The sequence below is a fragment of the Nicotiana sylvestris genome, chromosome 2 (assembly GCF_000393655.2).
Source record: "Nicotiana sylvestris chromosome 2, ASM39365v2, whole genome shotgun sequence".
NCBI classification, from domain to species: domain Eukaryota; kingdom Viridiplantae; phylum Streptophyta; class Magnoliopsida; order Solanales; family Solanaceae; genus Nicotiana; species Nicotiana sylvestris.
The window spans coordinates 42,997,739-43,022,608 of NC_091058.1; the positions used below are offsets into that span (position 1 = coordinate 42,997,739).

Genomic DNA, 24,870 nt, shown 5'->3' on the forward strand with positions numbered 1-24,870 from the left:
ATGCAAGTGTAAAAACCCAAAATAGAAAAATATTCATCAAAGTAAAAGAAAATGTTAAAAGCGGCAAGACATATTGAAGATAGTTAACACACAAATATACATAAGACAATTTATATAACATATCATTGGTTACCATGACATGCATCATATTAACAATTAACTGGTACTATGATTTTTACTTATAGAACTTCAAAAATGTCATTTCATTCATGTGATATAAAAAATGTAATATTAATATGTGCTTATGCAATACATGTATAGTACGACGTTGTGTGCATATGAGATATTAAAGAAATAATAAGTATAAGATAATTATACCTTCGTACGTTTCATTACTTACCATATGTAGTTTCTTTTTACATCTAACCATGAGATGATATGTATGACTTCTAATTGCAATCTTTTCGGATGTAGGAAATTTTTGTAGATATATATACAATTGGTTAGAGACTCGTGCTGATAACGTGTTATGAAATAAAAGCAATTTAGTAAAACATGAATAAGAAATAAAGACAATTTAGTAAAACATGAACAAGAAATAGAGATAGAGAGAAAGGAAGAGATTTTCTTCTTCAATTGTGTGTATTTTCCTATCTATTACAAGGCCTTTATATAGGCATGAAAAGTAAAGAAAATATGTCATGGAATATGTCATTGAACATAGAAAATATGTCATTAAGCATTTGACATGAAGATCATGGAGGAAGAGTAGACATCCACCATAATATGATATTTATCATAACAGTATCTGATTTATATCACTTTATTGCTCATGCTTTTCAGGTTGAATGCCTTAGTTTGACTTTAGGGGTCGTTTGTTTGGGATTTTAAGAGATATAGTCTTCACATAAAAATCAGCATTAGTTTATACTATCGGCCACATTAGAAGATTTTTTTTCCTTCGTTCTCTTCATGTTATAGGATGAGATAACAGATTCAAAATTCTGAAACTAATATTGGATATTCAACATCTTTCTAGGTTTCATGCTAAATCACACTAAAGTAATTTTTTTATTTTTTTATTTTTTTTGAAGTATCAAAAAACTAATTCTTTTTTGTTGTTGTTGTTTGAAGAATCATACCAAAACAACAATTAAAAGATTAAAAGAAATTACAAACGCCGTAAAAATAATCTGGACTTAGTACCAACTAAACATTATTCCATATATATACATAATTTCCATAAACATTTCTCACTTCTTTATTTTGCTTTTCAAGATAAAGTTGGATAGATGTTTCCCTCTACTGTTCCTCTGTTCCTCCCATGCTGAAGATCTCTTTTTTTGCCCCAAGCATTGACACAAAGATGGAGCTTCTTGCTAGCTACCAGAAATTCAAGAGCTTGAAATGGACTCAATATGTTCATCGCCAGCTCCTTGAAAGTCTCCATCCTTAGCTTATCAGCTTCTTCTATTACGTGCCTTAAACACTTGGCATGTTTATCAAGGGCCTCCTCTGCTTCACCACATATTTCAGCAAAATTTCCCACTTCATTGGCGATAATGGCAATTGGCTGATCAGCTATCTCCTCCTGCAAGCTGGTGAGCATCTTTGACAACCGGTTTTCTTGCCTTATCGTCTTCATATGTAACTCGTCGATTGATTTCAGCTGTATGGTCGAGAGCTCACTGAGGTCTCCATATCTCTTACCTTGGAGATAGTTAGAGAGATGGGATTCAAGTTCTCTGCCACTAAGCGCATAAATGAGCCGAATGAAACTGGACGGATGGCACCCGGAGATCCAGATCATGGAGCTTTCTAAAGTGGTGCACCAAGTGGGAGCAAGGTAAGCACTGACATCGTTACGTGCAAAATGTCTGCGGTTGTCAATGTAGTCTTGGAAGTGTTTGATGGATTTTGCAATGAGTTGTTTTAGGTGGCAGTCGCTGTTAGCGCTAGTGCGAGAGGTGCTGGCGGAGGAGGAGGAGGAGGAATGGTGGTGGGCATGGAGGAGCTCCAAGAGGTCTTGTTCTTGGAGCTTCATCCATTCTTGAAAGCATAAGTGTTGAGCTTCTTGATCACTTACATTGAGGGAAGTCATCTTACTTTTTGCTTGTCAATGAACACTTGGTATTTATAAAGTTAATGAAGTTGTGGAACTAAGCACATCCAATCCTGTTTTCCTAACAAGAAGACCGTTTTTTTCTTCTTTGTCCTTTCCTTTTTTCCGATTTTGATATTTTATAGTAAATTTGGTACCAAAGACTTTGTTTGCGTTAGTAATTATCTGGGGAACTGCTCGTAATCAGCCAAAAAATAGTTATGCACAGTATGGACTATGGCACTGCATTTATTTTTGGAGCTATCCCTGCAAAAATTGCATGAATATAATGTGTATAAAAGTTTAAACTATTAGAAATGAAATGTTTTTTTTTAAGGTTTGCAACAAGCTTTTACGTATGGATCTGCTTTTTTTTTTTTTTTTTTTTTTTTTTGCACGCAAAAATAATTTTGTAAATTGGTGGCCGGAAATTTTGAACTTAGGACCTCTACATATTCATTCTTCTGTTAAGAGTCATCAAATGAGATCTTGGCCCTTAAATATGAGGGAGGATGGGGTGTTGGGAGTGGAGATATACTTCTTATATTTTATATTTACCGTTCTAATCCTAATGTGGAAATGTCCAAAGGTATTAATTACTGCCCTTCATTTTTAGCAGAACTTGAATCTCACACCAAAATTGCGGCATTTTGGAGATACTATTCTCTCTCGGCCTGACGGCTTGTAATTTGTAAACATATGTAGCATAAAGTTGAATATTTCTTGGTTTTTACTGAGACGAATAAACAATATTGATTCTGATGTTATAGATATTTTGGTAAATGCTGCCATTTCAGAATTGACCAAGGTTAAGCAGTTCAACCGTTTCTAACTTCTGGTAATACACATCCTGTACAAATTACTCCTCGTCGCGTTTTAAGGTTAAAATAGCACGGTTTAGCCAGTTTTCGGATTGATCATTAAAAAATAGCCAGTATTTGCCAAGTCATTGGAAAATAGTCACTATTTTGCTGTAACAGAGACCGGTTCAGCATAATATATTGGAGTTTGGTGCACCTGTGTATGAACTTCCAGCATATTATACTGGATCGGTATACTTTGCTGGCTCCAGTACAATATACTGGAGACTGGAGCATCGGTGCTCCAAACTCTAGTATATTATGCTGGACCGGTATATTATACTGGAACTCCAGTATATTATGCTTAAGTATTTTTCCGGATTTTGAACAGTGTTTTCGTTTAGATTTATCTTTACATGAAAAGTGGCTAAATTTCGATTACTTTTGAAACTGTGACTATTTTTGAATAACCACTTGTAAATCTGGCTATTTTTGAATTTCTCCCCGTTTTAAGTGATATACTTTTTTTTAGTTAATACAAAAAAGAATAACGTAATTTTTTTTTTTTTGCAAACTATTTAATCTTAGCTCTCTATTTTACCCTTAATGATATAGACTTATTAATATATCTGATCTAAATATTCATACCTTTATAAGCAGAGAGAAAATGAAAAGAAATGTGGAGATCACAACTCATTTAAGAAGATAATTTTGGTATTTCATATATTTGGCATACATGTCAAAAAAAATTCTTTTTAATTTGCATAATTCTGTCTTGGTTTGAAAAATATGTCATCTTGCGAGTCATAAATGTCCATAGCTCGAGAAAAGAAACCTTTTCATAAATAAATCTATAACATTGCAGAAATATTGAACGGCACGAAACGCTTACTAACAAAAGAAAGAAAGAACAAAACCCAAATGCATCCCAAATAATCACATGACGCTCTGCAGGATTAGAATATCAATTTGGTCTCTTCCATTGTTCAATTTTTCTAACCAAACTTAGGAGAGTATATATCAATTTTTCCCACTGAGGAGAAATGGGTCAAAACATGATTTCCGAGCAAGTTGCAACTGCGAGCGAGTATGCAGGTGTTGTTTTCTTGTTTATCAGCACATTCTGTGAGGACTCACTTATTATTGATTACTCCCTTTTTGTCCAAGAGATCAATATTGGCAAAGGGACAGGTAATGATCTATTGCTCCTGTGATGGTATTTTCTTTTTAATTCGTTCCGAGAAGAATGACATCTTTAAACCTAATAACTTTAAACTTCGTATTTATACTTAGATGATCTATAATCTACAAATTCGTATGACTTCTTTTAAACCATAAGTTTCAAAAAAGAAAAAATCATAAAATTCATACTCAGTCAAACTTCATTACATAAGTTGGGACGGAGAAGTATATCATTTACTAGTGCCATTTTAGCTCTGAAATAGAACTATTTTACATTTGACATTTTATGTTATTTCTGATGCAGTGAAATCATGGAAAGGTTGGCACTCTGCAGAGGATTCAATTTTTCGGAGCTTTGAGATTCACTCTTTTGTCTGTGTCAGACAACTTGTTCTTTACCTTTTCTTTCACTTGGAATATTCCTCTCTTATCTTATTCCCAGCTTCATAATGCATTGAATAAGAAAATCACGTGATAAACCTCTCCCCCCCCCCCCCCCCCTTTTGAGTTTTCTTTTTCTTTTTCTTTGTTATTTTTCGGTCACTAATTGCATCAATAGTTAAATGAGTGTAATTGTAATATTTGTTAAGCTCGAAGAAATTTGAACTGTGAAAACTTCAGTCTACAATGGAGGAAGCGATCAGAAGCTTCCAAGGAATATGTATCGGTCAAAATCTGACCACCACGACCAGGTAGCCTGATACCCCATCTCAATAACTGGGCAGTGAAAGTCAATAGAGCCCACTCCATTTCTCCTCTGTGAAATCCGACGAATCGAAAAGAATAATGCCTAAAATCACGACCAGGACACATTAGTGACAACAAAGTGTCAAGTCAAGCAAAGGGTAAAAGGGCCTCGACTATATATAGCCAAAGAAAGCTCTGAATCCTAGGGCTTCTCCATTCTCTCAAAAAAGGATGACAAAAAGCTCCTTTCTTATATCTTCAAGAAAAAGAGGAAATGACATCGAAGAATATATGTAAATTTACTTCTTCATCAATTGACGAGAAAGACAATGTTGAATCTTAATAAGATCAATCATGCCTCTTTCATCCCATATGTAATCATTACTGTTAACTTTTTGATCCGGAATTAATTAAGTTTGACTAAGATTTACCCCTTCATCTTTGATTGATTTGTTCAAAAAGGTTTCAGTATCTTTTGAGTCAAACAATTTAGCGCCGTCTGTGGGAATTTCTTAGTGAAAATTTCCTAGTTTCTCCCAGATCGAAACTAAGAAATACAATCACTCGCCAAAAGAAACGCGGAGGAAAAACCCAATCCACGCGAGACTCAAGAGCAACGCAGAAAAGGAAGAAGAGCAAGCAAGATCATCGGGCTCGGAAATCTTCGCCCCATCAACCATCGATATATTAAACAAAGCAAACGATGTTATCGACCTGTATTCCCCCACCAGACCACCAGGCGGGAGCGAAGAAAATCTCATCCTCACCTCCCACTCTTTGTCCAGGCAAGCACATAAGACCCGCGGGGACGAACATACACAGGCACATTTCGATTGAAGGTCAAATTGCTTCAACACAGCTGAAATACCTCCTGCCGGCAATATCTCCGAGCTGGACAGCAGGAGTCAGACAAGAAAACCATAAGGCGCACACAGCACGAACCAAAACAAAACATCAACACCTCGTATTCACCAGCATTGCTCCATCTGGTGCAAGCAATACCAAACAGACTGGGACTCCCACGAAAGATGTCCAACTCTCCAGAAATCGGGACTGATGACGGGCTGTTATTTCGATAAGTTCGAAATTACACCCTTTAAGGCTAATGGCCTTTGCCAAAAAGAAAGAAGAGTTCAACCTTGATCGAACGACGACGGGTTGTTATTTCGATAAGTTCGAAATAACACCCTTTAAGGCTAAGGGCCTTTGCCAAAAGAAAAGAAGAGTTCGACCTCGATCGAACGATGACAGGCTGTTATTTCGATAAGTTCGAAATAACACCCATTAAGGCTAAGGACCTTCGCCAAAAGAAAAGAAGAGTTCGACCTCGATCGAACGACGACGGTCTGTTATTTCGATAAGTTCAAAATAACACCCTTTAAGGCTAAGGGCATTCGCCAAAAGAAAAGAAGAGTTCGACCTCGATCGAACGACGACGAGATGTTATTTCGATAAGTTCGAAATAACACCATTTAAGGCTAAGGGCCTTTGCCAAAAGAAAAGAAGAGTTCGACCTCGATCGAAAGACGACGAGTTGTTATTTCAATAAGTTCAAAATAACACCTTTTAAGGCTAAGGGACTTCGCCAAAAAAAAAAGAGTTCGACCTCGATCGAACGATGACGAGCTGTTATTTCGATAAGTTCGAAATAACACCCTTTAAGGCTAAGTGCCTTCACCAAAAGAAAAGAAGAGTTCGACCTCGATCGAACGACGACATGCTGTTATTTTGATAAGTTCAAAATAACACCCTTTAAGGCTAAGGGCCTTCGCCAAAAGAAAAGAAGAGTTCAACCTCGATCGAACGACGACAGGTTGTTATTTCGATAAGTTAAAAATAACACCCTTTAAGGCTATGGGCCTTCGCCAAAAAAAAGAAGAGTTCGACCTTGATCGAACGACTACGGGCTGTTATTTCGAGAAGTTCGAAATAACACCCTTTAAGGCTAAGGGTCTTCGCCAAAAGAAAAGAAGAGTTCGACCTCGATCGAACGATGATAGTTTGTTATTTCGATAAGTTCAAAATAACACCCTTTAAGGCTAAGGGCCTTCACCAAAAGAAAAAAATAATTCGACCTCGATCGAACGACGACGAGATGTTATTTCGATAAGTTCAAAATAAAACCCTTTAAGGCTAAGGGCCTTCGCCAAAAGAAAAGAAGAGTTCGACCTCGATCGAACGATGACAGGTTGTTATTTCGATAAGTTCGAAATAACACCCTTTAAGGCTAAGGGTCTTTGCCAAAAGAAAAGAAGAGTTAGACCTCGATCGAACAACGACGGGCTATTATTTTTATAAGTTCGAAATAACACCCTTTAAGGCTAAGAGCCTTCGCCAAAAGAAAAGAAGAGTTCGACCTCGATCGAACGACGACGAGTTATTATTTCGATAAGTTTGAAATAACACACTTTAAGGCTAAGGGCCTTCACCAAAAGAAAAGAATAATTCGACCTTGATCGAACGACGACATGATGTTATTTCGATAAGTTCGAAATAACACCCTTTAAGGCTAAGGGCCTTCGCCAAAAGAAAAGAAGAGTTCGACCTCAATCGAACGACGACGAGTTGTTATTTCGATAAGTTCGAAATAACACCCTTTAAGGCTAAGGGCCTTTGCCAAAAGAAAAGAAGAGTTAGACCTCGATCGAACGACGACGGGCTGTTATTTTTATAAGTTCGAAATAACACCCTTTAAGGCTAAGGGCCTTCGCCAAAAGAAAAGGAGAGTTCGACCTCGATCGAACGACGACAGGCTGTTATTTCGATAAGTTCAAAATAACACCCTTTAAGGCTAAGGGCCTTCACCAAAAGAAAAGAAGAGTTCGACCTTGATCGAACGATGACGGGCTGTTATTTTGATAAGTTAGAAATAACACCCTTTAAGGCTAAGGGCCTTCGCCAAAAGAAAAGATGAGTTCGACCTCGATTGAACGATGACGGGCTGTTATTTCGATAAGTTCGAAATAACACTCTTTAAGGCTAAGAGCCTTCATCAAAAGAAAAGAAGAGTTCGACCTCCTTCGGACGACGACGGGCTGTTATATTTATAAGTTTGAAATAACACCTTTTAAGGCTAAGGGCCTTTGCCAAAAGAAAAGAAGAGTTCAACCTTGATCGAACGATGATGAGCTGTTATTTCGGTAAGTTCGAAATAACACCCTTTAAGGCTAAGGGCCTTCGCCAAATGAAAAAGAAGAGTTTGACCTCGATCGAATGACGACGGGTTGTTATCTCGATAAGTTCAAAATAACACTCTTTAAGGCTAAGGGCCTTCGCCAAAAGTAAAGAACAGTTCAACCTTGATCGAACGATGATGGGCTATTATTTCGATAAGTTCGAAATAACACCGTTTAAGGCTAAGGGTCTTCGCTAAAGGAAAAGAAGAGTTTGACCTGATCGAATGACTATGGGCTGTTATTTCGATAAGTTAGAAATAATACCCTTTAAGGCTATGGGCCATGGCCAAAAGAAAAGAAGAGTTCGACCTTGATTCAACGACGATGGGCTATTATTTCGATAAGTTCGAAATAACACCCTTTAAGGCTAAGGGCCTTCGCCAAATGAAAAGAAGAGTTCGACCTCATTCGAACGACTATGGGATGTCATTTCTATAAGTTCGAAATAACACCCTTCAAGGTTAAGGGCCTTCGCCAAAGGAAAAGAAGAGTTCGACCTCGATCGAACGATGACGGGCTGTTATTTCAATAAGTTTGAAATAACACCCTTTAAAGCTAAGGGCCTTCGCCAAGAGAAACGAAGAGTTCGACCTCGATCAAACGACGGTGGGCTATTATTTCGATAAGTTCGATATAACACCCTTTAAGGCTAAGGGCCTTCGCCAAAAGAAAAGAAGAGTTCGACCTCGATCGAATGACGATGGGCTGTTATTTCGGTAAGTTTGAAATAACACCCTTTAAGGCTAAGGGCCTTCACCAAATGAAATAGAAGAGTTTGACCTCGATCGAACGATCATTAGCTGTTATCTCGATAAGTTCGAAATAACACCCTTTAACGCTAAGGGCCTTCGCCAAAATAAAAGAAGAGCTCGACCTCGTTCGAATGACGACGGGCTGTTATTTCGATAAGTTCAAAATAACACCCTTTAAGGCTAAGGGCCTTCGCCAAAGGAAAAGAAAAGTTCGACCTTGATCGAACGTCAATGTGTTGTTATTTCGATAAGTTCGAAATAACACCGTTTAAGTCTAAGGGCCTTCGCTAAAGGAAAAGAAGAGTTTGACCTAATCGAACGACGACGGGCTGTTATTTCGATAAGTTAGAAATAATACCCTTTAAGGCTATGGGCCTTGGCCAAAAGAAAAGAAGAGTTCGACCTTGATTGAACGACTACGAGATGTTATTTCGATAAGTTCGAAATAACACCTTTTAAGGCTAAGCACCTTCGCCAAAAGAAAAGAAGAGTTCGACCTTGATCGAACGACGATGGGCTGCTATTTCGATAAGTTCGATATAACACCTTTTAAGTCTAAGGGCCTTCGTCAAAAGAAAAGAAGAGTTCGACCTCGATCAAACGACGACGGGCTATTATTTCGATAAGTTCGAATTGTCACCCTTTAAGGCTAAGAGCCTTCGCCAAAAGAAAAGAAGAGTTCGACCTCGATCGATCGACGACGGGTTATTTCGGTAAGTTCGAAATAACACCCTTTAAGGCTAAGGTCCTTCACCAAAAGAAAAGAAGAGTTCGACCTTGATCGAACGACGACAGGTTGTTATTTCGATAAGTTCGAAATAACACCCTTTAAGGCTAAGGGCCTTCGCCAAAAGAAAAGAAGAGTTCGACCTTGATCGAACGACGACGGGCTGTTATTTTGATAAGTTCGAAATAACACCCTTTAAGGCTAAGGGCCTTCGCCAAATGAAAAGAAGAGTTCAACCTCGATCGAACGACGACGAGCTGTTATTTCGATAAGTTCGAAATAACACCCTTCAAGGCTAAAGGCCTTCGCCAAAAGAAAAGAAGAGTTCGACCTTGATCGAACGACGGGCTGTTATTTCGATAAGTTCAAAATAACACCCTTTAAGGCTAAGGGCTTTCGCCAAAAGAAAAGAAGAGCTCGACCTCGATTGAACGACGACGGACTTTTATTTCGATAAGATTCGAAATAACACACTTCAAGCCAAGGGCCTTCACCAAAAAAAAAAAAAAAGGGGTTCGATCTCGATTGAAAGATGACGGGCCAATATTTTGATAAGTTCAAGACATCACCCTTAAAGGTCGACAACCACCGGAAGAAAAGGAAAATCGGGACTCGTCAGACGAGCCCCTATCTTGCACCAAAGCCATAAACAGTTGAAATAAAAAGTGAAGTACAATGCAAATAGCGAAGAAAAGAACTTTTATTTATGCAAAGTCACAGTGCGGATACCGCCACTTACACATGGCCCAGGACAACCAGAGAAAAAAAATGAACAAACAACAGTCGACAAACAAAATGAAAATAAAAACAAAGGATAACATTCTTTATTCGGCGTCATCACTGCCGTCACCATTACCACTATCATCACCGTCTCCGAGAGGTTCTCCATTACCATCATCCGCATCCCCATTAGCTGCAGGCATCGCTGCGTCAAATCCACAGTTAGAGCCTCCCGAGCTTTCGCTCGCGCTTCTTCATAAGCAGCCTCAACCACGGTGCCCTCCTCCCTCAAATTCTTATATATGGAGATCATGCATTTGGCGAGGAATGGCAGCGGAAGATGACTCAACCTGAGCCTGTAATCGCTCATTTTCCGCCTCTAGGGCCGCGACCCGATCTCCCAAAACCGATGCCTCCTGATTAATCACGTCAATGCGCTCCTCGAGCCTCGCCTCCATGAGGGTAGCTGTTGCTCTCTCTGACTCCTGTTCGGATTGGAGTACGTGGATGGTGTTCTCAAGGGCCGTCGCCCTCACCAAAGCCTCGGACCAGGCACTCTTAGTGTTCTCTAATCCAGCGACTTTGCTCTCCATCGCGGTCAATTTTCTTATCCACTCCGTGCTCATCGCCTCGACCTTGACCAGTTTTGGTCCATCTCCGACTACATCGACCTTAACCTACCTTACAAATGCTCACACTTCACTGCGATCCCCTTACCCAACTCGAGCTCCCCGTCCTTAATGCGAAGTTGCTCCTCAAGTTCGTTATTGCTGCGGATGGTCTGCATCAATTCCTGGTCCCTTTTCTCCAACTCCTCACCAAGAGTCCGATTATGGGGATCCATCCTCAGCCGCTCATGCATCTCGCGACACCTGTCACGGTAGCGACGGTATTTTCCAGCATCTTCAAGAAAACCCTTGCCCAGATATTGGCCCTACTAATGCTTTCCACTTCTACCATGTATGTTTGGAAAATATAAAGATGGGGTTAAACTAGTACTTTCGAAAAGGGCGAAAACGTAAAGCCAAAATAAATGTAATGTACCCTTAAGCCTATGACGGCCACCTCGTCCCTCAACTCAGCATCTAGAACATCCCGAAAGGACTCGTTCTCAGCTTCGGAGCAGAACAGGCTGAATTGCGGTACTAGATCTTCCCCCTCCGCCAAGAGATTAACGCCGGAAGGGATTTGAAGAATACGGGCCGAGCCCCCTGCATTAACCACCGAATGAGTGAGACCCTCCTCAAACATCCTAACATCGTCGGGGTCTAGGTCTGACTCAGACTCAAAGTCATCAATCATCACACCTTTTCCCCTTTCTACTACTGAAGAGGAAGTATGACCCGCTGCAGAAGATGAGGGCACGTCTGAAATCACAACAGCAGCCCAGAGGTCTGGTTCTCTACCGCGACAAGGTGTTGATCATCAACAATGACAGGGACTTCTAATTGAGCTAAGACGGTGGCAGGAGTTTTTGATTGCTGATCGCGAGCACCGACAACTCCAATGGTTTGAGCCGCCCCTATGAGGGGAGCTGTAGTAACACCCTTTTTGGAGCCCATCGAGAGAGAGTCGTCCAGATGAATTAATATTGGGGGCGCCATCTCAAACTCTACTCTCCGTCTCTTTGATGGCCGCTCTTCCTCTCTAGTAAATGGTGACTCATCCGTTGGGCGAACGACATTGGTCGGGACCTCGTCCTGGGAAGCAGCCCTCGCTGGAGTAACCAAGGCCACATACTCAACTAAAGCAGTACTCGACGAAGGTCGTACAGTAGATACTGCGATAGGGCGAGCAGATGCGGCCGGCTGGCAGAAAGCTAGCTGAGGAGACCTTGCTCTCCGCACCCTCTCTGGCAAAGATGAACGATGCATAAGAGGCTAAATAAAAAAAAAGAACAGTAGATAAAGGCGTCATCTCACCTGTAAGGGGCCCGCGTCCGAACCTCTCATGAAAGGTCGACCATGTGCGAATTCCCACTATATGGGGAAGAATGTCCTCCACCTATTCACGAATCCCTTCAACAGGTGGCGGGGTCAATCTCTTAACTTCAAAGACGAGACAATTTAGTACTCGCAGAAAATAATCAAACATTTCACTAACTAAAGATGTAAACTTATGTGCGAAGTTCCATCTCTCAGGAAATCCCATTGGGTCCGCCACAATGTGTTTGGTTCGCACATAAAAGTAGTTCTCGTAGAAACGACGGTTGGTCCTGTCGTCCATCTTCACCACCATACTCTTCGACCCCCGAGGACGCATGTGAATCATCAAACCACGGATCAGTTGAGGAGCAAAAATGCTGAGCATATGGTCCAAAGTGACCTCACGACCAGCAAGTTCCGCATACTTGAGCAGCATAAGGAATAACTTGTACAAATAAGGCAAAAGTTGGGCGGGGAACACTTCGTAGAAACGGCAAAAAATCCACCACCAACATGGGAAGAGGAAGTGTGTGTACCCTACAATAAACGGGTAGGCGTAAAACACGCAATACCCGGGACAGTCGAAGTGAACTATGTCGTTCCCCTCCACCAGTCGCATATCGATGTAATTAGGGATTCCCTACCTTTCTTTCAACTCTACAATCCCATTTTCCCTCATGACGGAGGGGAAAGGTTCCGGCTCTGCCCCGCTGCTAAAACTGAAGTCAGTCGCCTCTCTCCCTGGGCGAGGCAAGATCTCAACCACTAAGGGAATCTCCTCATCCTCCACCGCATTCGCCCATTCGGTGACCTGAACAGAACTCTCTGGTACCAGATTACCGGTAGAATATTATCGCGAGAAGAATCACCAGCCATTTTTAGCAGAAAATGCGCCAAAGAAGTAATAAAAAGAAGAGATGAAAGATTTCAGTGGACAAGAAGGTAAGTAGAAATTCAAGGTATCAGAAAAAGCTATATCTGAAGAACTCTTTCAAGCAAAAAATGAAGTGAATCAATCAAGTGACAAGTTCCCTCTATTTATAAGAGATATAAATTCCCCGAGCACGAAACCCAAGAGTCGTCATTCGAATCTGATAGGGCATGAAACGTTTTAGTCTCCCAGAAACGTGTGTCATAATGGTGGTAACCACAAACCAACGCTTCAGTGCCAACCGACGTTTCGATTCTGAAACCGTCGCAATGGTCCACGAGGATTGAAAGAACACCACCACTTCGCTAAAACCCACAGAATGCGACTAAGGAATGGAAAATTGTAGGCCAAATTTCTCTCGACTTCGTAACGAACATGATCCGTCTGCCGAATTCCGATATAGGACGACCTCGACAGATGGAGGGACTAACTATATTGGTCAAAATCTGACCACCACAACCAGGTTGCCCGAAACCTCGCCTCAGTAACTGGGCAGTGAAAGTCAATAGAGACCACTCAATTTCTCCTATGTGAGATCCGACGAATCGAAAAGAGTAATGCCTAAAATCACGACCAGGACACATTAGTGACAAGAAAGTGTCAAGTAAAGCAAAGGGTAAAAAGGCCTCGACTATATATAGCTAAATAAAGCTCTCAATTCTTGGGGCTTCTCCATTATCTCAAAAAAGGATGACAAAAAGTTCCTTTCTTATATCTTCAAGAAAAAGAGGAAATGACCTCAAAGAATATATATATATATAATCAATTGACTAGAAATACAATGTTGAATTTTAATAAGATCAATCATGCCTCTTTCGTCCCATATGTAATCATTACTGTTAACTTTTTGATCCAGAATTAATTATATTTGACTAGGATTTACCCCTTCATCTTTGATGATTTTTTCAAAATGGTTTTAGTATCTTTTGGGTCAAACAGAATAGAAGTTAAAATGCAGAAATGAAATCTCTCTCAATTGAGTGAAAAATGAGAATCATCTTTCATTATGCTGGAGCTTGATTCTTATATACGATGAGATCAACTAATGGCAGCTAAGCTATAGCTAATCTACTAACTAACCAACTCTTAACAGTTGTAACTAACTAATGGAAAAGAATAGCCAACTAATGGAATGTGCAGTAACAACTACCAACTAACTATCGAAAAAGAGAAAGAGAAGAGAAATAAAGATGCAGTGCTAGTGTACTGCTATAATCTTAATACCCCTCCCCCATCAAGTTGGAGGTGGAGGAAACACAACCAACTTGCTCAAAACAGTAGCATGCTTGATCCCAGTGAGAGATTTGGTGAAGATGTCAGCGAGTTGATCACCAGTCCATATATGGTGAAGCAGGACGAGACATTCAGTAAGCTTGGACCTGACAAAGTGGCAATCCACTTCAATGTGCTTAGTGCGCTCATGAAATACTGGATTTCTAGCAATGTGGAGAGTAGATTGACTGTTACAAAATATGGGAATTGGATGGGCAGGAGGGATAGTCAACTCTGTGAGCACTCGATGCAACCAAATAAGTTCACCAACAACCTTTCTAATGGATCTATACTCTGCTTCCGCTGAGGAAAGGGAGATGGTTTCTTGCTTCTTAGATTTCCAACCGATAGGGCTGTTGCACAAAAGAACAATATAATCTGACACAGACTTTCTGGAGTCAGGGCACGCAGCCCAATCAGAATCACAGTAGGCCTTAACTGAGAAGTCAACTTCATTGGACATGAAAAGACCCAAGGTGGGATCCTTGAGTAGATATCTAAGCATATGATATGCAGCTTGAAGGTGAGGCTCTCTAGGATCCTGCATAAATTGGCTTAGATGTTGTACTCCATAGGCTATATCCAGTCTAGTGTTGGTGAGGAAGTTTAACTTACCAACCAACTGTCTATAGAAAGTAGGATCAGATTAGGGTACTCCTTCCTTAGCCTTCAACTTTATCGTGTGATCAAGGGGAGAGGACAGGCTGGTAGAATGGACATAGTCATATTCCTTGAGAAGGTCAAGAACAAATTTCCTTTGTGAGATAAAGATGCCACCATCTCTGTAAAACACTTCAAGTCCCAAGAAATAGTGTAGTCTTTCTAAGTCTTTGATCTTAAATTATTCATGTAGGAAGGCTTTCAACATTTGAATTTCAATGAGGTCATTTCCTGTCAATAGAACATCATCTACATAGACTCCCATGAATACCACACGATCAAAAGTCTTCTTATAGAACAAGGAGTAATCGTACATAGAGTGACTATTGTCACACCTCCTTTTACCGCACCCACGAGGGGCGAAGGAGTTTTTTCCAGTTAAAGGACAATCGAAACGGGATTTATTTATTTATTTCATAGTCGCCACTTGGGAGGTTTAGTGTGTCACAAGTCACCAATTTAATCCCGAATCGAGGAAAAGAATGACTCCATATTACAGTCTGCGTACCAGAAATCCGGATAAGGAATTCTGTTAACCCGGGAGAAGGTGTTAGGCATTCCCGAGTTCCGTGGTTCTAGCACGGTCGCTCAACTGTCATATTTGGCTTGATTATCTGATTTAATACAAATATGAACTTATGTGCAAATTTTAACTTTTTACCGCTTTCATAATTATTATTATTATTTTTTACAAGGAATTGCAACGTTGTGAAAATGTATCTCGAACCGCGTTACAATCAATGTACCCGTGGTCGTCGACACACTTTGACTCCGTTGAGATTTGGATTTGGGTCACATCAATGTGCACCCGAGTTTAAGGAAATTAAATTATTAAAGGCGCGCCTAAAGCGACTAGCGTATTTATTTTGGGTAGGACCGTGGAATTTTACTAAACGGTCCATCCCGAAGTCTAAACAATTTTTAAAGCAAATATTTACTGAGGGCCCCGCAATTTGTATTTTATTTGGCGAGGCTCATCTCATTCTTATTTTTTTTAAAATGAATTTGCAACGTCATGGACACGCATCTCGAACCACGTCACAATCAATGTACCCGTGATTAGAAACACATTTCGACTCCGTTGAGAATTGGATTTGGGTCACATAAATGTGCACCCGAGTTTAAGAAGGTAAGATTTATTAAGGCGCGTCCTAAAGAGTCTAACGTATTGTTATTTTAGGAAGAGGCCGTGAAGGTTCATTAAACGGCCAAATCCAAAGTCTAGTCAATGGTTATGTATTTTATTGAGGGCCCCGGCGGTTTGTGATTTATTTGGCGAGGCTCGTCTCATTTTTATTTTAAAAGGATAAACCTATAGCGACTACATTTTTCTATTAAGTTCGTCTCTAAAATAAAAGAAAAATCTCCTAATTATTTACATGCTGAAAAACGCAACTTATTAGTTATTAAGTTACGGCTAATGTGAACGGAAAATTGCGATCGCGTTTGTACAAGGAAAAACTGCTTTCATTCCACATTTTATTATTTGCTAGAACATGAGATAAATACACAATAATATCAAAACAGAGTGAAAACTCAGCAATACCAAAGTGCAATCGTAGTCAAAGCAGAAGAGAGACGGATACAAGATGCAGTAGTTTACTGATTTTGAATAACACTCGAGAAAGGCAAACGGAGATTATTCAAGTGAAAGTTCAAATTGCATTTCTCTTTTACTCTCAAAATGTTTCAAGTCTGTCAGCTCTCAAGTGTAAAAGTCTTCTCGCTCTCAAGTGTAAGAAGTCTGTCTTTTAATGTTCAAGTCCCTAAAATGTGTCAAATGACCCTATATTTATAACAAGACTCTTGTCTTGAATCCCCAACCCGAAATTATTCCCCCAAGGGCATGCTTTGTCCCCACTAATTAATGTTTTCTTTATTTTAAACTTTGTCCCACATTCCTACATGCTTTGTCCCCCACTACATTAAATAAATACATTAACCCCAACCCATTACAATTTGTCCCTCATGCCTAACATAAACAAATACAATATTCCCCTCCACTGCATTATGTCTTGTCCCCCATTATGTTAAACAATTATATCAAACCCCACCCCATTATATTTTGTCCTCCATGCTTAACATAAAGAATTACAATAATGTTCAATTACCAAACTACCCCCATCAACTCTAAACAATCAATTAATCATAACTTAACCAAAATATAGCCAAGATGACCAATTTCTCAACAATCTTCAACAACAAATCATATGAACAACAAATTCAAATTAATGGAAATAAGTTAACCATATCGGGAACCAATCCTGGTTAACTTAGACCAAAAATGGATGAGCAAGGAAACAACAATATTAACAACACAAATACATGTTTCAAACTAAATCAACAAATCAAAAACACAAACTCACATTAAATTACTGGATTAAAAATGAACTTCAAACAAAGATGAACATGAACTAAATCTATTTTTAAACAACAAACATGACGGATTAAATGATTCAAACAACAGTAATAATTTCTAGAAAATACATAAAACACGTGAAACAAATTGAAGAAATAATTAATTAGATTTCAATTTGAATCCAACAAACATTAAACTAACAAATTTTACCTAAACAATAAACAAGAACAATAAAACAAACATGAAACAAACTGAAGAATTCACAAAATAATGAACAAAACAAACATTTGCCGATTTTAGATTCGAGAATATCAAAACGAAATACGGATCAAATAAAACTCAAAATCTACTAACCGGATTGAAACGAAATATGTATGGACTGTTTTGACGACTTCGACCAAAGCCTGAACGTAAACAACGACGAACACGCACCTAAGAAGCAACTGAAGCAACACCGAAGCAGTAGCAGCAGTTGACGCAGCATCAATGGAGGAAAGGCAGTGCAGCCATGGACGATGGGTTGACGACGAAGAAGAGGTAGTAGCGATGGGGGTTTGTCCGGACGATGCAGGCAGCCATGAAGATGAAGTAGATGAAGCAGCGATGCAGAAATAGCTGCGTGAACAGCAGCAGTAGCGGCTGGATGCGAGGAGGAGGAAGGCAGCCATGGATGTCGAGCTCAAGCTCGAGCTTGACGAAGAACGAAGAAGATGAAGCAACAACAGTCGCGTGGTCGCCTGGGCTACTCATGGTCGAAGACGAAGCAGCTGCGACCTTGGTGATAATGAAGCAGAACGCAGCGGGGTGGGTCATCGATGGGGCTGGTCGTTCATGCTATCGTTGGGTGGTTGTGTCGTTTGGTTGTTTGAACGAAGAACGAAGGAGGAGGAGCAGTCATGAACGTTGGTGAAGCTGAAGACGCAGCTGGGTCGTCCATGGTGAGGGTGAAGGGCAGCCATGGGAGGTGGGGTTTGGAAGGTTTGGAGAAGAAGAAGGTAAGAGATGGGGGGGGGGCAGATAGTTTCTAGGTTTTTTAGGGTTTTTCTTTCTTTTTGTTTTTTTCTTTTGTGTTTTGAAAAAAATGAAGAGGGGTGTTGGGTATTTGGGTTAATGGGGCGGACCGGGTCGACCCGGTTTGGAGTGGACCGGGTCGTGGGGAAGGTTGGACAATTATTTGGGCCTGTGGTTTGAAATTGAAGAACAGACCCAATCCGATTTTTCTTTGTATTTTTGCTCTTTTTTCTTCTTTTATCTTCCTAAAACTAAATTATAAAAATATTTAAATTATTATTAAGAACTAAATTAAGTTATAAAAGCGCAAATTAACTCCCAATAACAATTAACACACAATTAGGTAATAATTAAGCATAAAATTGTATATTTGGACATTAAATGCTAAAAATGCAAAAGATGCCTATTTTTGTAATTTTTTAATTTTTGTAAAACAAAATTAATTAGTAACAATTGTAGAATTAAATCCTACATGAAAAATGCGATATATTTTTATATTTTTATTAATTTAACAAATAAACATGCACAGACGAATACAAATAATTATCCAAAAATGTCACAAAATTCTCAAAATTGCACACCAAGGAAAATCATTTTATTTTGAATTTTTTGGGAGTAATTCTCATATAGGGCAAAAATCTCGTGCTTACAACTATAACCTCTGGAATATAGATCCTCGGTGAGTCTGGCATACCATTGTGTCCTAGCTTGCTTTAGGCCATCGAGAGATTTATTCAATCTGCAAACTAGCTCAGGAGAAAAAACTGCAAGCCCTTGAGGTAGTCTCATATATACTTCTTCATGAAAATCTCAATAAAGGAAAGAATTGTTCACATCCAGCTAAAATAACTCACAGTTCTTCTTAGTTGCAGTAGCAATTAAAACTATAACAATGGTCATCTTCACTACTCGGGGAAAAGGTTTATGTGTAATCTATTCCAGCCTTTTGGGTATATCCTTTCACTACTAATCTATCTTTATATCTTTCTATGCTTCCATCTGCTTTGTGTTTGATCTTATATACCCACTTGTAGCCTATGGCTTGCTTTTCTACAGGCAATGGAACCAATGTCCAGTGTTGTTTGCATGAAGTGTTTCAAATTCCTGAGTCATATCACGCTATCAGGCAGGATTGACCACTACTTCTTCATAAGACAGAGGTTCCCTGTCATTACAGATGCTTCTCACAACCTACTGGCTATCAGTATTTAGGACATCAGGAGTGATATGATTGCTTTGGGTAAAAAGAGCATTGAGGGAAAAGGGTGAACTAGTCTGAGTGACTTTAGTGTTTTGGGGTTGCTTTAGATTAGGTATAGAACAGACATATTTAGACAGGTAAGATGGGGTCTTAGACACTCTACTAGACACCCCTTGGTTTGGCCTCAATATAGAAGATGAGAGTTGATCAACCCTTGATGTGACTGGAGGTATTGCTGGTGGTGAGGTAATGTTTAGAATGGGAGGTAAGTGTATGATGTGGTTAGGTGACACTAGAATGGATGAGTGTATGGTGTGACTAGGTGATGGTGTGGGAGAGGGACTGTGAGTGGGATAAGTACTGAGAACATCAGAGTGATCTTGATGTGTGATAATATCAGTAAAAGAATGAGAGGAGTTTGACATTGATGTAAGTGAAAAGGGGAAGATTGATTCATGAAAACCCACATCTCTGGACACACAAATTTTCTTGATAGCCAGATTTAGCACTTTGTATCCCTTAATACCAAAAGGATAGCCTATAAAAACATGTGGAGAAGTTCTTGGTTCAAAGGAAACGGTTGGATAACACAGACAACCAAAACTTCTTAAATGTGAGTAGTTTGCTTTTTTCCACATAGTAACTCAAAAGGGCACTTATTTTTCAAAGGTATAATAGGTAATCGATTGATGAGAAAGGTTGGTGTAAGCACACACTCTCCCCAGTATTTCAAGGGGAGTTTGGCTTGAAACAGTAGGGCTCTAGCAGTTTCCAATAGGTACTTGTGTTTTCTTTCTACTATGCCATTATGTTGGGGTGTATAAGGATAGGTTCTTTGGTGTTCAATCCCTTTTGACTGGAAGAATGAGGTAGCTTCAGTGCTAGTGAATTCTAGACCATTATCTCAACCATGAATATAAAACTTTTGAGAGTGTGTAATGCATTGCTCTTGCAACTGAGCAGATGAATCCAAGTGGATTTGCTATAGTCATCTACTATGGTGAGAAAGTATTTGAAATTGTCATGAGTAGGTACATGATAAGGTCCCCACAAGTCTACATGTAAGAGATCAAATATGAGTAGGTATTTGAAATTGTCATGGTGTTTGTGACTTTTAAGGGAAAAGGAAGTCTAGCTTGCCTGGCCATAGGACATATGGGGCAGAGGAAAGGTTGTTTTGGTGCAAAAGTTACTGGTATATTAGATATCACTTTCATTTTCCAAAAGGGTACATGTCCAAGTCTGTAGTGCCATAATAGATTCATATCACTTACATCAATTGAGAAAGGTTCAGAATTATCGCCCCAACTTATTTTATTGCAAATGAAATTATTTACAGTAGGAGATGGAGACACAGTATTTACAGCAGAACTGGGAATACAAGAATGGGAATGACACTGAGTATTTATAGATGGGCAAGTTTGACAAGAATGAGAAAAACAAGATGTTGTAGCAACATGGCCTGCACTTTTCTTTGTTGCTGTAGAACCTCCTTTATTCAACAGAAGCTTCCAAGGAATAGAAGTTAAAATGCAGAAATGGAATCTCTTTCAATTGAGTGAAAAATGAGAATCACCTTTCATTATGCTGGAGCTCGATTCTTATCTACAATGAGATCAACTAATGACAGCTAAGCTACAGCTAATCCACTAACTACCCAACTCCTAATGGCTGTAACTAACTAATGGAAAAGAATAACTAACTAATGGAATGTACAGTAACAACTACCAACTAACTATCCGAAAAGAGAAAGAGAAGAGAAATAAAGATGCAGTGCTAGTGTACTGCTATAATCTTAATAATATTCATATCGTACTAGCTCTTATGCTACCAAATACCACCACTTACTTTGGGCAATGACCTCCTTTTAATTTGTACTCAAGAGCACTACCACCTCCCTGTAATACTATTTTTTAGTTGACATATGTAATCTTTTGGACTAAAAAAAATAAGGAAAACAAAGCCCCCCGATATGTGCGAAAGAATAATAAAGTTTGACAACCTAATAAGTCTAGAAAAAACAAACAAATATATATATATATATATATATATTCTGCTGCATGTCAAAAACACGAAAGACATACGCACAATTACTTCACGTAAATACTCCAGCGTGAAAAAAGAATTGTACTTGGGCGGCTAGAGGGTCAAACAGCTAAAGCAATTGCTTTGGGCTCCAAAATTTTTGGGGCCCCAAATTTTTTTTTCGTTTTTGTTTTTCTTACCTGTTTTTGATATTCGTACTGAAGTCCCGACTAATATGAATTTGTATTGAAGCGCATTTTAACATGATATCATCCATAGGGCTCAAACCCGAAATATCTTATTAAAGTAGGTTAAATCGTATCCATCCCACCACAATTCTTGGAGGTGGAGCCCAACTTTTATCAATAATAGATTTATAAGTTAATATTTTTTTTAAAATATTGAGTATTAAAAATAGAAAAGTAAAATCTTTTTATAAAAATTAAAGATAACTTTTAGTTTATTATTGATATAATTGTTTGAGCAAAAAATGAAGAAAGAGAATTACTTCCCCTAAAATCCTTACCCGAAATATAAAATTGTGTTATTTACATTTTACAATTGACATCATTAGTGAAATACCAACATTATCTTTCTCGTTTTTATATTTCTCACTAGAAAACGTGTAATAAACTTTTAGAGTCTCTATTTTAATATCTCTAATAGTCCAAATCTCATTTTTTATATTTCTCATCAGATAATGTGTATTGCACTCTTATATTTTCTTTCTTGATTTCTGCAAAAGTTCAAATTTTCGATAAGCTATATTGTTTCGTAAAAAAAAGATTATTTTTTCCAATAAAAAACAAGAGCTGCAGAATACTATTGAATACGCTTTATTGCACATTCTTAATTTGTTTCCTCTGCAGGTTCAAGCATTACAACAAGTATATTGAAAAATTAAATAATTATTTCGATATCAAGTTATCAACATTTTGAATCTAGTTTTATTTCCTAAGATCAACAATATCCTAAGAGTGATTAAATAGTTTGTAAAAGAAATTATTAATAACTTTACATCTCAAAAAGCTAGAAAAAATAAATTTCAAATAAAAATATATAAGAAAGGTTTTGTTTCAACAAAGGCCTCCAATTAAATTTTCGCTTTAGGGCTCGAATCTTGTTGAGCCGCCCCTGCTCCTAATTAGGATACCACTTGCTTTTTTGTCCCTTTAAGGGATTTGTTTCCCTTTTTGTCATCTTCATCAGCTGATTCATGAGCCTTATTTATATCGGCATACCTACATATCCATGCGCCAAAAAAAAAAAAAAAAATTGTTCAATTCTTGAGAAAAGGAAATGTCAAGTTCAATAAACAGTGATCAAAAGGAGGAAGAATCCCTACACGAATCTTGGTTGAATCTTCAACATGAAGAACTGATAGAGCTTGAACAAGCTGCAGCTCAGATTAAAAACGGCGTCAAAGATGATCATAAACTCACACAACTCATTGCAAAGATTATAAACAACTTCCAAGACTACTGTAACAATCGTAGCCGCCTAGCTAAAAAGGACGTGTCACCATTCTTTGCACCAAAGTCGTGCACTCCATTTGAGAACTCAGTCCTATGGATCGGTGGCTGCAGACCATCTTCTTTTATACGTCTCATTTACGCTCTCAGCGGTATGGAAATTGAGTCTCATCTCATTGAGTTCCTTGAGGGAATCAAAACTGGCGAATTTCACGGGTTAACGATAGAACAAATGACCGTAATCGACAAGTTGCAGACCAAGACGATTCAAGAAGAGAGGAAGCTTTGTTCAAAATTGGCTAGCCTGCAAGAAGACATAGTGGACCAGCCACTAGCCAGCAAGATGATGAAAGATCAAGAGAATGCAGATGAAGATTTAGATAAGCATAGTCACAATATGGCAACAGTAATGGAAGAAGCTGATAAGTTGAGGATGAAGACACTGAAGCAAATTGTGAGCATACTAATTACACCGGCTCAGGCGGTGGAATACTTAGCAGCAGCCAAGAGGATTAGGCTTTGTTTGAAACAATGGGGAAAGAAGAGGGATCACGAGCATACCAACTAATAACTTGGTCTATTAAGTTTTTTCTTTGCCAACTAATGGGGAAAAAAACATGTTTGGGTGTATGGTTGGATAATTCTTGTTTGATGAATTTCTTTTCTAGGAGTTCTAGTTTTTGGTAATTTAGGTTTGATGCTTGAATTTGTTTTGCATGTATAGTGATAAGTGCATTTTACTTGATTTTTAAACATATGATTTCTTTGTAAAAACACAAAAATTATCATATTTCTTCCATACTTTTGTCTAAATTATGCAGGAAAAGTTAAAGAAGGATTGGTCTGGGAACGAGAAGATTACAGAGAAAAAAATAGAAAAACGTACAAGCTAAAGCAGAGTAAAATATGGTGCTAAAGAATACGCGATCTGCCATGACAAAGGACAACCGAATCACAACCGGTTACAACAAACTATAACCGATCCATAACCAAAGAAGCTCATAACCAAGCATAACAAGGCCACAACCAGCCATGACAAGTTCATATCCAGAAGATAATTGAAAACCTTGTCATGGCTTGCCTATAAAAAGGCATTGTTCGTGAAGGAAAAAGGGGGAGGGAAATATTGAGCAAATAGTTTTTCTTTCTCTTTGTTCTTTAGTTTTGCTTCTGTTTCTTCTTTTAGTCATTACAGTGGTTTCATTTCTAGTTTCGAATAAATTGTAGTATTGGAAATTACTCTAGTTCCTGTTTTTAATTAAATAGGGGGAATTATTCTCTTGAGTATTTCTTTCTATTTTCTTATTTAATGGGCAAGATTATTTCCGTTGTCAGTATCGGATCCAATATGGAGTAACTTTTCTTGTGTTGGGAAAATGACGGATCTTAATATTTTTATATAATAGTAGATATCATTCCTCAATTTTACATGCTTGAGCTGAAGCTTTTTATTTTAATTTTATCTGCTTTATAGTTGGGTGGTATTTAATTTTGTTAACATCTATGTATTTCGTACTACATATTAATTTCTCACTAATTCTGTAATCGAAAGACGCAGAAGAAGTAATAGTTAATTCTGGTATTGATAGATGTTAACTTGTATTTAGTGACATCTAGCTCTTATATGTTAAAATTAATTCTACACTTATTTTTAATCGAAAGAGGCGAATATTGTAATAATCAGTTATAACAAGTAGGGTAACCGAAAGGGACTTACTAAAAAGGGCATGTTTTAGTTCAAGTATATATTTTTGGTTCTTTAATATTACCATTTTAACGATTAATTTGTATAACCGAGAGGAGTGCATTTAATTGTTCAACTATAGTAATAATATATAAATGTAATCGTGAGAGACATTTATACATTTCTGAGAAATAGAAGTTGAAGGATAAATGTATCTACTATATAATAAAAATATTAAGTGAAGT

The 24,870-nt window shown here is 38.4% G+C and overlaps 2 protein-coding genes across 2 annotated transcripts; one reads left to right on the forward strand and one right to left on the reverse strand.

Moving 5' to 3' along the window:
- Window positions 1–1,213: 1,213 nt before the first annotated feature.
- LOC104237085 (protein DOG1-like 1) lies at window positions 1,214–2,041 on the reverse strand. The gene has a single exon (XM_009791163.2). It carries the CDS (start codon window positions 2,039–2,041, stop codon window positions 1,214–1,216), a length of 828 nt encoding a protein of 275 aa, XP_009789465.1.
- Window positions 2,042–22,768: 20,727 nt separating this feature from the next.
- Window positions 22,769–23,509, forward strand: LOC104239538 (protein DOG1-like 3). The gene has a single exon (XM_009794188.1). It carries the CDS (start codon window positions 22,769–22,771, stop codon window positions 23,507–23,509), a length of 741 nt encoding a protein of 246 aa, XP_009792490.1.
- Window positions 23,510–24,870: the final 1,361 nt, after the last annotated feature.

Excerpts from the sequence above, each read along its gene's own strand:
- LOC104239538 (XM_009794188.1), top strand. The coding sequence starts at position 22,769 with ATGTCAAGTTCAATAAACAGTGATCAAAAGGAGGAAGAATCCCTACAC.
- LOC104237085 (XM_009791163.2), bottom strand. The coding sequence starts at position 2,041 with ATGACTTCCCTCAATGTAAGTGATCAAGAAGCTCAACACTTATGCTTT.